This window comes from Carassius carassius, chromosome 5, assembly GCF_963082965.1.
Source record: "Carassius carassius chromosome 5, fCarCar2.1, whole genome shotgun sequence".
In the NCBI taxonomy this organism is placed as follows: Eukaryota; Metazoa; Chordata; class Actinopteri; order Cypriniformes; family Cyprinidae; genus Carassius; species Carassius carassius.
The window spans coordinates 18,409,347-18,423,892 of record NC_081759.1 but is presented as its reverse complement, the minus strand read 5'-3'; the positions used below and the strand labels follow the sequence as shown (position 1 = coordinate 18,423,892).

General features: G+C 35.4%; 1 protein-coding gene across 1 annotated transcript; it reads right to left on the bottom strand.

Annotated features, from left to right (window-relative positions):
- Positions 1-6,660: 6,660 nt before the first annotated feature.
- aspa (aspartoacylase) lies at positions 6,661-14,426 on the bottom strand. The gene is made up of 6 exons (XM_059549966.1): positions 13,921-14,426; positions 12,405-12,600; positions 11,771-11,864; positions 11,492-11,599; positions 7,150-7,259; positions 6,661-6,903 (listed from the first exon to the last, which is right to left on the bottom strand). Exons 1-6 carry the CDS (start codon positions 14,160-14,162, stop codon positions 6,706-6,708), a joined length of 948 nt encoding a protein of 315 aa, XP_059405949.1. The 5' UTR covers positions 14,163-14,426; the 3' UTR covers positions 6,661-6,705.
- Positions 14,427-14,546: the final 120 nt, after the last annotated feature.

Below are 14,546 nucleotides of genomic sequence, written 5' to 3'. Positions count from 1 at the left end.
TTCAGCTGATGCAGAACACTCAGTCTGCATCAACCCTTAGAAGGGTGTAAACATCTAACCTGATCTAGTAGAATTCTTAGCATACCTAACAATTATTCACCAATTATTGTAGTCGTGCCAAAGCCACCGGGTGTAGAGCCATTATAAAACTGGCATGTGTCAGAAATTAAATACCCGATTAGGTCATCCTTTATTTGATATGCATCAATGCATTTAACTCCTGTTTGAATAGCAGCCAAAGAGAGAAAGTCTTCCTGTAAATTCAAGCTTGCTTGAGTAGCTCTTACCATTATTCGATGGAAGTTCAGTACAAAATCTTTCATTTGGTAAAGAAAGAAACCTTTAGAAGACTTTGTTCCTTTTTTGGACTCTGTCCCAGAACTCCAAGGTAATTTTTACTAAAAGCCTATTAAACTTTTACTGATCAGCAGTGACTTGTAAATGGATGATACATAACTTGGTTCAGTTACCATGGTGATTCACACATTAAAATCACTCCACACTTTCTATCAAACTGATGAAATAGATTTTTGAAAAATGAGGGACACAGTGACATGCATGATGCACCACATTACCCATCTGTGAGTAAGACACAAATGACAATGAATCGACTAGAAAGATTTAGATGCCCATTTTGTGTTAGTATGCATATTAGCCCATCCCACAGATCATTTACAATTAGTAGTATGAGGGGAAAATTCACTATGTGGCATTTGTTCACTAATGAAAACATATATTTTGCTGATTAAAGCAAATGTGGCTAACAAACTGGATTTGGAAATTCATGGATCCAAGTACTGCAAGTTGCAAGTACAACAGTGCTTTTTAACATCTTGGAATCAAGGGCAGAAAAGGAAGTTATTTTCTCAATGATGAAGTGCTGCCCTCTAGTGGTCAATCTGTACAACCAAACATGTAACATGTAGGATCTTAAAGGAATAGTTTGCCTCAAAATGAACAGGCCATTCCTCAGGCCATACAAGATGTGGATCAGAACACATTGGGAGAAATTTAGTATTACATAACTTGGTCGTCAATGGATCCTCTGTAGTAAATGGGTGCCGTCAGAATGAGTCCAAAATCTTGATTGTAACAAAATAAGTAATCCACACAACTCCAATCCATCAATTAACTTTAAACCACATTCTATCCATTATACTTTCTTCAGTGAAAAAGATGTCTCGTCTGATTCAGGAGAGAAATCTGCACAGATCTAGCACTGTTTACAAAACCAGTCCAAAACAAATATGTTGGTGGATTTTGATCTAAGAGAACAACCGGAAATGGACTTTTACACTAGTGGCAGGAATATTATGGATTGTGGACAGGTATTTTGGCCAGAAGTGACAGTAAAATGCCTTAATGATGATGAATTTGTTTCTTATATTCACATAACATTTTGCTTCACAAGATGACTGGAGTTTATGGACTGGACTCAATTAATTGTGGATTTTTGTGATGTTTTTTCAGCTGTTTGGATCATTCTGACAGCACCCATTCACTGCAGAGGATCCATTGGTGAGCAAGTGATGTAATTCTAAATTTCTCCAAATCTGTTCCAATGAAGAAACCAACTTATCTACATCTTAGATGTAGGTACTTAAATGATGGCAAGTACATTTAGAGCAAATTTTCCTGCCGCTTTTGATACAGTTGATCACCGTTTATTAGTTGAGAGGCTTAGACAGCAGGTTGGCATCTCTGGAACAGCCTTGAACTGGTTTCCATCATACTTATCAGACAGGTCTTTCTCAGTAAGTGTTCAAAATTATACCTCATAAACAGCACCTGTGTCCTGTGGTGTTCCCCAGGGTTCTGTTCTGGCCCCATTGTTTTTTGCTTTGTATTTTCTGCCTTTAAGGAAACTGGTAAGTCATTTTGAAGGCATTCGCTACAATTGCTATGCATATTATATTCAACTATATATCTCTTTTAAGCCTCATGAAATTATAAAATTGTCTACTCTTTTAAATTGTATAAACTCTATTAAAGTACGGATGGCAAATAATTACTTGCAGTTAAATCCTGAAAAAAAAAAAAAAAAAAACAGAAGTACTTATCTCGGCTCCTGCTGGTGTTCTCCCAAAAGTGATGGAAAGTCTTGGTCCTTGTAATTTGTTCATATGGGACAAGCCTTTAGCCTTGATCAACATGTGAATTATTTGCATAATTGTTTTTATCAGTTGAGAAAATGAAGGCCAGTTGTGTCTTCAGTGGAGATGGAAATGATTATACATGCATTTATTAATTCAAACTTGCTTTTGTGTAATCTGTTCTTTTAATTGTCATGTTTATTTTGATGTAAAGCACTTTGTGACACTTCCTCTTGAAAGGTGCTATAGAAATAAACATTACTCACTTACTTATTCACCTTGATGTAATTCCAAATCAGTATACAATGTGAATGAGTAAATTAATGTTTCATTTTAAGGTGAACTGTTTTTATAATAGAGGATCTGTTGAATTAAAAAGTGCAAAGTAGATTTAATGAAGAACTTTTTTTATTGTTTGTTTTGAAAAGATCTTTGTGAGACAAAATAGAAATCTTGTGGCTTTATGTAAATGGTTTATATAATACATTTACATTATTAAATTATTTACTCCATATTAATTCATTTAATTAAGACTGATGAGACTTCATGTAATACAAATACATTGTGACAATGCCTATTACATTAAAGTACATTATAATCCATATTTTGACAACATTTAACTTTTTCAAGCAATACTCAATTACACCTGGACCTTAACGACATCATACAACACAGTATGTAATCAACTTGATGGAATAATTGGTAAATGTATTAAAAATAACCAATATTCTTCTTCAATTTGAAATAAACAAAAAACATCTATTCACATAAAGAGAATATATTATTCCTTGCATAGATAGATATGACATTTTAAAACATCACACTATTTCAAAAACAATGCACTGTAATGGGTCTTTCAACAGTTTACACAAGCCATTTACATCCCAAAACAAAATCACAGTGGAAAATGCACACAGATTTCTCTAAAATCTGCCAAAGCTTTTCAGTCGCTGCTGAGCAAAGTCCACCATATAGTATACCAAATCATGTTGTATATTACTGCATGTTCCTATTGTAAGAGCTCTTGTAACCATTTCTGACAAAAATGACTTTCTATTTGTTCAATTAAGGCAATATTTGGGTTGCACCACTGAAATGAGGATAAAGTCAAGAACTCCAAGACTTAGACTACAACACTTTCGCATCACAAACAGCACAAAATACAGAGAATTTCGACAGATGATTCATCTCCCATGATGCATGACATATAAGCACAGTGCTGAGAGGTTATTTTGTGGTTGTTTTAAGGCTGTTTCAGGTCAGTATTTGAGTCAACAGTGTGTGGCAGTGAAGACTGCTCCTGAGCTTGTGCATTTCATCAGGATCTGAACTGTGCAGACAGACATACACTAGAGGTAGACCTATATATTATTTAAAAAATCTAGCAATATAAATTCTCTCTTACATACCGTGGATTTCAATCAACATTTTCAATACAAAACACAACTTATTTGAATGACTCAAACAGTTAGAAAATTTTAAAAACATTAATTTTAATATTTAGATTTAGATTACAAATAAAAAACTAAAATTAGCTTTTTTTTTAATTTTAAGTGGGCAGATTTAAAGTATACACACACACACAACTGTTTTAAAGGTTTGGTGCAAAAAAACAGTAAAGATATTTAATCAAATATATGTAAAACAGTTTTCTATTGTAATATATTTTTAAATTATTTTCAATTAATTTCAAATCAAATTGTCAAATCCTAATTTTTACTCTGGTCCTCAGTGTTCCATGATACTTCGGAATATATATATATATATATATATATATATATATATATATATATATATATATATACTGTTTATACAGTGGTGTGAAAAAGTGTTTGTCCTGATTTCTTATTTTTTTGCATGTTTGTCATACTTTAATGTTTCAGATCAAACTAATTTAAATATTAGTAAAAGATAACACAAGTGAACACAACATGCAGTTTAAAAGAAAAGTTTTTTTGTTGTTAAAGGAAAACAAAATCCAAGATTACATGGCCCTGTGTGAAAAAGTGTTTGCCCCCTAAATCTAATAACTGGTTGGGCCACCCTTAGCAGCAACAACTGCAATCAAGCGTTTGCGATAACTTATAATGAGTCTGTTACAGAGCTGTGGAGGAATTTTGGTCCACTCATCTATGCAGAATTGTTGTAATTCAGCCACATTGGAGGGTTTTTTTTTAATGTCTTACAACAGCATCTCAATAGGATTCAGGTCAGGACTTTGACTAGGCCTCTCCAAAGTCTTCATTTTGTTTTTCTTCAGACATTCAGAGGTGGACTTGCTGGTGTGTTTTGGATCATTGTCCTGCTGCAGAACCCAAGTTCGCTTTAGCTTGAGGTCAGAAACAGATGGCCGGACATTTTCCTTCAGGATTTTTTGGTAAACAGCAGACTTCTTGATTCTATTCATCACAGCTAGTCTTCCAGGTCCTTGAAGCAGCAAAACACCCCCAGACCATCACACTAGCACCACAATATTTTACTGTTGGTATGATGTTCTTTTCTGAAATGCAGTGTTACATTTACGCCAGACGTAATGGGACACACACCTTCCAAAAAGTTCAACTTTTGTCTCGTCAGTCCACAAAGTATTTTCCCAAAAGTCTTGGGGATCATCAAGATGTTTTCTGGTAAAACTGAGACGAGCCTTTATGTGGTTTTTGCCCAGCAGTGGTCTTCGTCTCTGAACTCTGCCATGCAGACCATTTATGCCCAGTCTTTTTCTTATGGTGGAGTCATGAACACTGACCTTAACTGAGGCAAGTGAGGCCTGCAGTTCTTTGGATGTTGTTTTGTGACCTCTTGGATGAGTCGTCGCTGTGCTCCTGGGGTAATTTTGGTCGGTCGGCCACTCCTGGGAAGGTTCTCAACTGTTCTATATTTTTGCCATTTGTGAATAATGGCTCTCACTGTGGTTTGCTGGAGTCCCAAAGCTTTAGAAATGGCTTTATAACATTTTCCAGACTGATAGATCTCAATTACTTTCTTTCTCATTTGTTTCTGAATTTCTTTGGCTCTCGGCATGATGTCAGGCTTTTGAGGATCTTTTGGTCTACTTCACTTTGTCAGGCAGGTCCTATCTAAGAGATTTCTTGATTGTGAACAGGTGTGGAAGTTATCAGGCCTGGTTGTGGCTAGAGAAATTTAACTCAGGTGTGATAAACCACACTTTTAACAGGGGGGCAAACACTTCTTCACACAGGACTATGAAGTTTTGGATTTTGTTTTCCCTTAATAATAAAAACCTTCATTTAAAAATTGCGTGTTGTATTTACTTGTGTTATCTTTGACTAATATTTTAATTTGTTTGATGATCTGAAAAATTTAAGTGTGACAAACACGCAAAAAAAATAAGAAAACAGGAAGGGGGCCAACACTTTTTCACACCACTGTGTATGTATATATATATATATATTAATTGTATTAATCCAGTGATTAATTTTTAGATTTTTGTTTGCACAAGGAGTCTGACAGCAGCCAGTGCTCCACACAGAGATCTGATCTCATCATCATCATCAGTCTGTCTGGAATCACATGAAGAAACAGAACAAACTGAGACAGAATAAATCAAGAAGAACTGTGGCAATGTCTTCAGTGTCACACGATCCTTCAGAAATCATTCTAATATGCTGATTTATTATCAGTGCTGGAAACTGTTGTGCCGCTTAATATGATGATATATATATATATGATGTGATATTTTCTTTCAGGATTCTTTGATAGATAAAAAGTTAAAAAGAAGAAGATTTATTTAAAATATTAATCTTCTCTCACAATATACACTACAGTTCAAAAGTTAGGGTTCAAGATATGTTTATTCTTTCTTTTTTTAAAGAAATTAAAACTTTTATTCAACAAGGATGTTAAATTGTTAAGATGTGATACCAGAGATTTATAATTTTAGAAAATATTTATATTTTGAATAAATGCTATTCTTTTTAACTTTTTATTCATCAAAGAATCCTGAAAAAAGTATTGCAGTTTCCAAAAAAATATATTTGGCAGCACAACTGTTGCAAACACTGATAATTCTAACAATAAATCAGCAAATAAAATGATTAGTGAATGATTTCTTAAGGATCATGTGACACTTTATACTGGAGAAATGGCTGATGGAAATTCAGCTTTGCAGCAAAGAAATAAATAATATTTTAAAGGACACTAATATATAAACCAATTTTTTTTTATTGTAATAACATATTGCAAGATTACAGGGATTTTTCTCTGTATTTTTTATCAAATAAATGCAGCCTTGATGAGCATAAGAGACTTATTTAAAAAAGTCTAACTGATCCCAAACTTTTGACTGGTTGTTTGTGTGTATACATACATATATACACACACACACACACACACACACACACACACACACACACACACACACACACACACACACACACACTTTAAAAACATCTTACTGACCAAAAACATATATATATATATATATATATACATATATATGTACTTGTTATATATAGTGAATATTTTTGATTTTGTGACTTGTTACTGTCTCTTTTAAGACAATTTTAGTAAAAATTGTAAATAGTCCTATGGTGTTACAAAAAAAAAATTTTTTTTATATATATATATACACAATGACTGTTTAAAGACAGCATTACTTGCATGCTTTTCTGATAGCGTTAGCAGCTAGTATTTCTCTACAAGTGGTCATGAAGGCCTGCTGTTTTTCATAATATGCAGCCTCATTAATAAACGTGGGGTACACTGTGTTGGCACCTTCATAAAGGACTGTTCTCCCATCGAACGTTAGGAACATAGGGTCACCGTGGTTCAAAGGCTCCCAGTCACAGTCCTACACAGAAAGAGAAAGAGAGGAAATGGAACAGGACCATTACTGTGGAAAATAAGTAAAGCCTGGGAGTCAAAACAAGCCCAGCAAACATCTGAGTCATAGGACACATTTTCATACATGTGCTTCCCGCTCCCTGCATCCCTGTCATAAAGAGCAAGACTTTTATTTGTCGCTCGAGAGTATATGCTTTCCTTTCAAAAGAAACACACTTCTCTATGCATTTACTCGATGGTCCATTTAGAATACCTGTAGATGAGGATGCACCATAGCTGTGATGTTGCCGTTGGTGTCTCTGGGGTAGTCCATTCTCTCCTGGACTCTGAAAACATCCACTGTACATGGAGAGAACTCTACACCTATGGCAGTAAAAAAAATAAAAAATAGGTGCAGAAAAAAAAGGAAAGAAATAAGAAAAATCTAGATTTTTACCCTGTCGGTTAAAGGAATAGTTTAACCAGAAATGAAAAAAACCTTACATTTCATCTGAACAGATTTGGAGAAATTTAGCATTACACAACCTGCTCACCAATGGATCCACTGAAGTGAATGGGTGCCGTCAGAATGAGAGATCAAACAGCTGATAAAAACATCACAATGTTCCACAAGGCCGGCAGCCATATCACCCTGGAGCCCAAGACCGGTTTCCCTCTGAAGCGAAGCAGGGCTGAGCCTGGTCAGTACCTGGATGGGAGACCTCCTGAGAAAACTAGGTTGCTGCTGGAAGAGGTGCTAGTGAGGCCAGCAGGGGGTGCTCACCCTGTGGTCTTTGTGGGCCCTAGCGCCCCAGTGTAGTGATGGGGACACTATACTGTCACAAGCACTGTCCTTCGGATGAGACGTTAAAATTCCAGGATGTCTTTCGAAAAGAGTAGAGGTGTGACCTCGGCATCCTTGCTAAATTCGCCCATTGGCCTCTGACCATCATGGCCTCCTAACAATCCCCATATCTGCTGATTGGCTCTATCATCACTCTATCTCCTCTCCACCAGTAAGCTGGTCTGTGGTGGGCGTTCTGGCGCACTATGGCTGCCGTCGAATCATCCAGGTGGATGCTGCACACTGGTGGTGGACGAGGAGATACCCCCTGACTATGTAAGCGCTTTGAGTGCCTGGAAAAGCGCTATATAAATGTAATTAATTATTATTATTATTATTAAGTAATTCACACAACTCCAGTCCATCAGGTTACAACATGTGAAGTGAAAAGCTCTGTGTTTGAAATAAAAAATATCCATCATTAAGGTGTTTTCATTTGCTTCTTGTAAAAATGTGAGTCAGTAATCCATAAAAATGCTTCCTCTAATGAAAAAGTTCATTCCATGTTGTCCTCTCACGTAAAAAATCTTTTTTTGTTTGCATTTTGGCCAGAGGTGACAGGATTACATGTGGGATATTGTGATGTTATTATAGCTGTTTGGACTCTCATTATGACGGCACCAATTCACTGCAGAGAATCCACTGGATCTACAAACTCATCTACTGATCATCAATCAATCAATCAATCACTTTTTCTGCACTGTTTATTTCACTGGTTTGCACTCTCTACCATGTTCCTTATGCTACTTTATCTATTTTTTATGTCCTTATTTGTATATTTGAATAGTTGTGTTTTATATATATTTAATCTGTATTTTTATGTTCTACTGTTAGTGTTGACTACATCTCAGATGGCCTGAGGATAAGTTCTTTTTCAGCTAACTTTCTTTTTTAGACACCCAATTCTTTTAAGTATTAATCAGTGGCTTATCTAGAGATGCATTACATAGTTAAATCTAGAAACATGTTTATTATGCTTAGGTCATGCTGTATTTTTTCAGCTTTGGTTGCTTCAGCAGGGAGTGGGATCAGGCTGGCCTAAAAATGTTATAAAAGCCAAATCTTTTTGTAAACAAGCAGAGCTATATGCCTGCTTCTCTCTGTTCATTGGTCTAGAAATTCAGAGTATTTTTCCATCCTGTACCGTGTTAAAAAAATGTTAATAATATGTTCTAGCACTCATGTGATAAATGTTCAGCATTGTATGTCAGTCATGTGCTGACATAGTCACTAAAAATATCACTTTCCAATTTGCTAAAAAGAGTATGGCACACCTCACATTGAGGTACAGTCTTCCTTCACGTTATCACGGTCTAAAAGAAAAAAAAACATCTCATATTTCAAGTTAACCGGAACGTCTGAAATGACAATCATATGTTGTTTTACAGCCACATAACACCCTTACAAGAAAGACACATGCTGAAGGAGCATTTATTTCTTTATATTTACTCTTTGATGAGTTTATCTTTGATATGTTGTTTCATTTGTATAGTTGTTTCATTTTGTCGAACATAGGGTAAAATGCTAAAATATGAACCCTGCCATGTGGCATTTTATTTCTATAGTGACAAGCCATAAATTATATTATTTTATAATATGCTGCTGTTCAAATGTTTGGGATCAGTATGTTTTTTTTAAACACTTTTACTCAGCATGGACATGTAAATTGATCAAAAGTGACAAACATTTATAATGCTAAAAAAGATTTATTTCTGGCAAAAATGTATCACAATTAAAAATATTAGGCTGCACAACATAGATCATAATAAAAAATCATTATATTAGAATGATTTCTAAAGGATCGTGTCAATGGCTGCTGAAAATTCAGCTTTGCAATCACACAACTGACATGTTAATATTAAAACAGAAATTTTAAATAGCAATGCTCACAAATGTACTCTTTTGACTGTATTTTTGATCAAATAAATGCAGCTTTTGTGGGCATATGAGACAAGCCATGTACACAAGTAATAAAAAGATGCACATATGGATTAAAAAAACCTGTTCCATATCCCTTAAAGTGTAATAGGAGTAAAATTAAATGTCTTCTTAAAACAGCTGGAAATCCCTGAGTCTTCTAATTAATAGTTTCCATTATGTCAGATATCTTGTTTAGCTGATGTGGTCCAAACATGGTTCCACGCTGGCAAACGGAAAGCACGTCTAAACGCTTTCATCCACAACAATGCAGCCCCTCTACACAGCATGACACTACAAAACCCAGCAAGCTACTAATGACATGGAAACTAACCAAATAGCAAACAAGTATTCAAGTCACAAAACAGCAAAACGCTTGCCCAGCTCAACATGTTCCTACTTAGTGTGAAGGAAGGAGAAATGTGTATCTATGTCAGGCTGAAAGTACACGTGACTACCTTGTTGAAATGTTTCCACAGTTGAGGGAAAAGAAAAAACAAAGAGGAAGATAAATCTTTGAAGAAGAAGTCTATTCTTCAAACTGGCTGAAATGCCGAGGTCGGACAGTTCATATTTAAATAAGTGCTTGCTGACTCAATGACCTGAGAGCTTAACCGTTTGTCTTGAAATGCCACACACAAGCCTGGCTGAGGAACACATGACCACGGGGGAAAGGTAGTTATGTAAACATGAAGCATCTATAAACGATATGAGCAACGCATTATTCAAATGCATTATTGAAAACTACTCAAAATGTGAATTGTGTGATATCTGAAAAACATTATGGATCCATACAGTCACCGCACATTTTCAATCGGCTTATATTAGAAAATAATCCTATTGTATAGAAAATGCAGTAATCGGACACTGAAGACTACTGAAAATCCAGCTTTAACATCAAAGGATTTTTTTTTTACATTTATGAATTATACATTATTTTTAAATTGTAATATTCACAATATTATTGTTTTATTATATTTTAGCTTCTGTCAACATAAGAAACCACATTCAAAACTTACATTTGAATTGATACAAAATACTCAATTATTATAAAAATTAACAAAACTCATTATTTAAATTGTAATATTCAAAATAGTGCTGGTTTTCATGGAAGCCTGTTTCCTCTACAGAATAAAATAGGTACTTGCTTATTTCACAATTTTCTTTTTTTTAATAGTAACATAGAAAGTATATAAAGAAAATATAAAGAAAAGTCTGAATTGTGAGATATAATCTTGCAATTCTGAGGTAAAAAGTCAGAATTGTGAGATTAAAAACTAGGATTTATTTTTTATTCCCCAGCGGGAAAAAAAGAACTGCGAGATGTTGCTAGAATAAAGTCAGAATTCAGTTTTTTTTCCCGAGGTAAAAAAGGCTTCCATAATTTTACTGTAGTGTTTATCAAAATAAATGCAGCCTAAGACAGCACTAAAGACTTCTTTCAAAAATATATTCAGACGCCAAACTTTTGCGCAGTGAGTGTGTGTCTAAGTGTGTTTATATATAGCATAACCGTTTGTTCTTGAAATGTCACACAGTCTCCTGGCAGAGAAACAGATGGCCACAGTGGAGAGAAAGTTACGTAAACGTGAAGCATTAACAATACATCATCATTCAAATAGCGTTATTTAACATCGAAATCTTAAAAACACAACATTATGGTTCCATACCGTCAATACTATATCACACGTGATTACTAATGGTTTATATTAGAAAGTATCCCCATCTATCCTATTTTATAAGAAATATAGAAACTAATCCTATTGTGGCCACCTCAATTGACTTTAAAATCCCTTTATTGAAACACATTCCTGGTTCAATGCAGTAAAGCTTGCTGATCTCTGCTTAACCTCACCACTATTGAAGAGCTGGATGAAGTCCAGCGCATGCTTCAGTATCGTCCGCATGGATTCGAATACATTGCTCCTCAAAACACCCTGTGGCTGAGGGCCCACCTCAAGACCTGCAACACAAACACATCTATATTAGTCACTGGGTCACTGAGGTCTATTCCCAACACAGAAATCACTAAACCTTTCATTTTGTTCCTGGTTATTCCACTTTTTTGCAGCTGGCTGACTTTCAGGGGTAATATTAAACTTGATTTAACATTAGGTAGGACTTTGGTACTCACCAATAGGGTGTTTGGCCACAGAGCGTGTGGTTGAATACTTCAGCTGTGGGTGTTCGTTTAACAGTACTGAACAGGTGTGGGGAGCCAAAGCTTTCTGTAGGGGGAAGAGCACAGGTGTCTGTGTAAAGATGGCTTTTTTTAAATTTCTTTTTTACTTATTTTAAGACATTAAGCAAAATCTTTGTTGGTAAGATTTTTTTTATGCACACCAAGACTACATTTATTTGATGAACAATACAGTAAAAACAGTAATATTGTGCTGTATTACTACAATTTAAAACAACTGTTTTCCATTTTAATATTTTATACATGTAATTAATTCCTTTGATGCAATGCTGAATTTTCAGAATTCATTACTTTAGTCTTCTAGTGTCACATGATCCTTCAGAATGCATTATGAATATAATGATTTGGTGCTCAAGAAACATTTCTTATTACTTCAGTATTGTTTGATGAATAGAAATGTATTTAAAATAAATCTTAAATATCTGTCAGGTTTGACTAATTTAATGTGTCCTTGCTGAATAAAAGTGTAAAAAAGAAAAAAGTCTCATGTTTTGAACAGTAGTGTAGGTGCAGAGGGTAATAATTATTTTAATAACACTGTACAATATAATTGGAGCTAGCCTCTTACTTTAATATAATGCACCATCTGAAGGTTGAAGAGGTCTGTTGAGCTTTCCAGGATGAGGGTGGAGCCCATGTTTGAGGTGGTGTTGTGAAGGTCAAAGATGACATCATATGCATCTGAGCTTCCTTTGGGTCCGAACATCTGATTGATTTCCTTGGCCCTCTGGACTTCATATGGGAGACCTTCAACATCTGGAGCACTGTGTTTGGAAAGATTCTTACCAATATTAACAATAAAATAATCATAAATAAGACATGACATAAAATTATCAATTAATAAAACATTTAATGTTCTATACAAAACATAAACAGAAAATATGTTTTGAAGCATGTTTAAGTAGTTTCAATTCCACAATTAGTGACTTCAATAAACATGCACCAGTAAAATATAAGACACTAGAAGTTCAAACCTACCCAAGATCTTGAAATATTTGTCCTAAAGGAAAATAGTATGCAGGGACTGGTTTTAAAATTCCCTTGAATAGCCTTTAGGGGCAGGAGTATCATTAACTATTTTAACAGAGCAGTGGATGACAAAAAGATTACACTATTACACAAATAATAACTTATTTTCTTTACTACTTTTTTTTTTTTTTTTTAAACAAATTTCTGTTTAGATTTTAAACTCCTTTGAGAAAATGTTCCAGAAATATTCCTATTTCACAACATTGACAAAATTACACTTTGTCACCAGCAGGAATAAAAAAAAGCAAAGCGATGCATACAACCATGAACTGAAAAATAAAGCTCCTAGAACTTCATTAGGCTTTCCAACTTCATATTTGTTGTTTTACTGGTTAAATATACCAGAAAGCCCATTACAAGCTTTTTAATTGTGATGGGGCATGTTGTCACAAAAGGCCAACATGTTCAATAAACCTTTCCTCGAGTAACATCTGCGGAGCTGTTGAATTAACAATTATGTGTAGACTTCTGCAGACTCAAGCATTAAAGAAAAAAAAGTATGAATGTGTGCAATAGGCTACTGACAGTAAAATGTCGCTTTTTATAAAACTGACATTCTACAAACACATATAGAAATGATTAAGTGTCCTCAAATAGTCAGTTTTACAACCGTTATCCTAGAAAAAGTTATGCGTTGTCTAGAATGCAATATAGCAGGATCTTGTCATGACCCAAATCACGCTTCACTCACGTTTCTCAACAAGTCCTGACATGAGCGGCTCGGATCAGCTGACCGCTCGCTCCACTGATATACTATCGCTCGATTCAGTGATATTGTGTCATGAAATGGGACTGTTTTTTTCTCTCTCTACGGTCTACAAAGGAAGCGCTACTAAGCCCTACGTGATAACAGAACGTAGCGTTCAAAGAAGACGCGAGACGCAAAACACAAGACACACATCGGCCAAAAACGTCGACCTGACGTATGTATGACAACAATAAACACCTCCAACTCACAAGAGCGAGACATTTGCTTCAGCGCCCTTTTAAGAAACCGTTTCCAATTTAAAGTTCAAGGCATAACGAGCCGGACTTACAGAAAAGGTGTTGTTTACCTGAGGGTCTCAGGCGTGAAGGCTCTGTTCAGATCCGTGTCGATGTACCTGGAGCATTTCTCCACTGCTCTAGGGTTACTTATGAACGGCTTGATCACCAGTCCGTTTCTCTCGATCTCGGCTGAATTCTGTATCCACATATTTACCAGCGTTATGCCAGACATCTCATTTCCATGCGTGCCTCCAAAAATAGCCACTCGCGTGGCTTCTTGTAAACGAGAAATATTAGTTCGCGAACTCATAGCGACAGCGTTACGGACGCGCGCGGTTTACGGAAGACGATAACGCAAAGTTTCCACACAACTGCGGTTTCCTCTAGTCGCCGTTGCGATGTCACTGCTGTTATATAATGGTTATTTGAAGGCTAAGCCCAGGTCATAAACGCGTCTGTCATCTAGCCTACGTTTAACACGCATGGGTCGGGTTTCACAATCGCGCTGTGGCTTATTCAGCGATTAGATGTTGGACTGGTTTGTGGTCATATTGTCACAGATTACACGCGGGAAATAAATAAACGCGAGCAGGTGGCCTATGCACCTATGCAAACTAAACATAGTGGGTCAACTAAAAAAATCTAGTGATTAGAATACAAAGAATACTATTTATTTACCCGTTGCAAAATCGAA

Bases quoted from the DNA above. Each gene is read 5' to 3' on its own strand.
- aspa (XM_059549966.1), bottom strand. From the start codon at position 14,162: ATGAGTTCGCGAACTAATATTTCTCGTTTACAAGAAGCCACGCGAGTG. The intron at 11,600-11,770 runs GTGAGTACCAAA...TTTGTGTTGCAG, and splicing joins TGTGGCCAAACACCCTATTG to GTCTTGAGGTGGGCCCTCAG. The intron at 7,260-11,491 runs GTGAGGTTAAGC...TTACTGCCATAG, and splicing joins CATCCAGCTCTTCAATAGTG to GTGTAGAGTTCTCTCCATGT.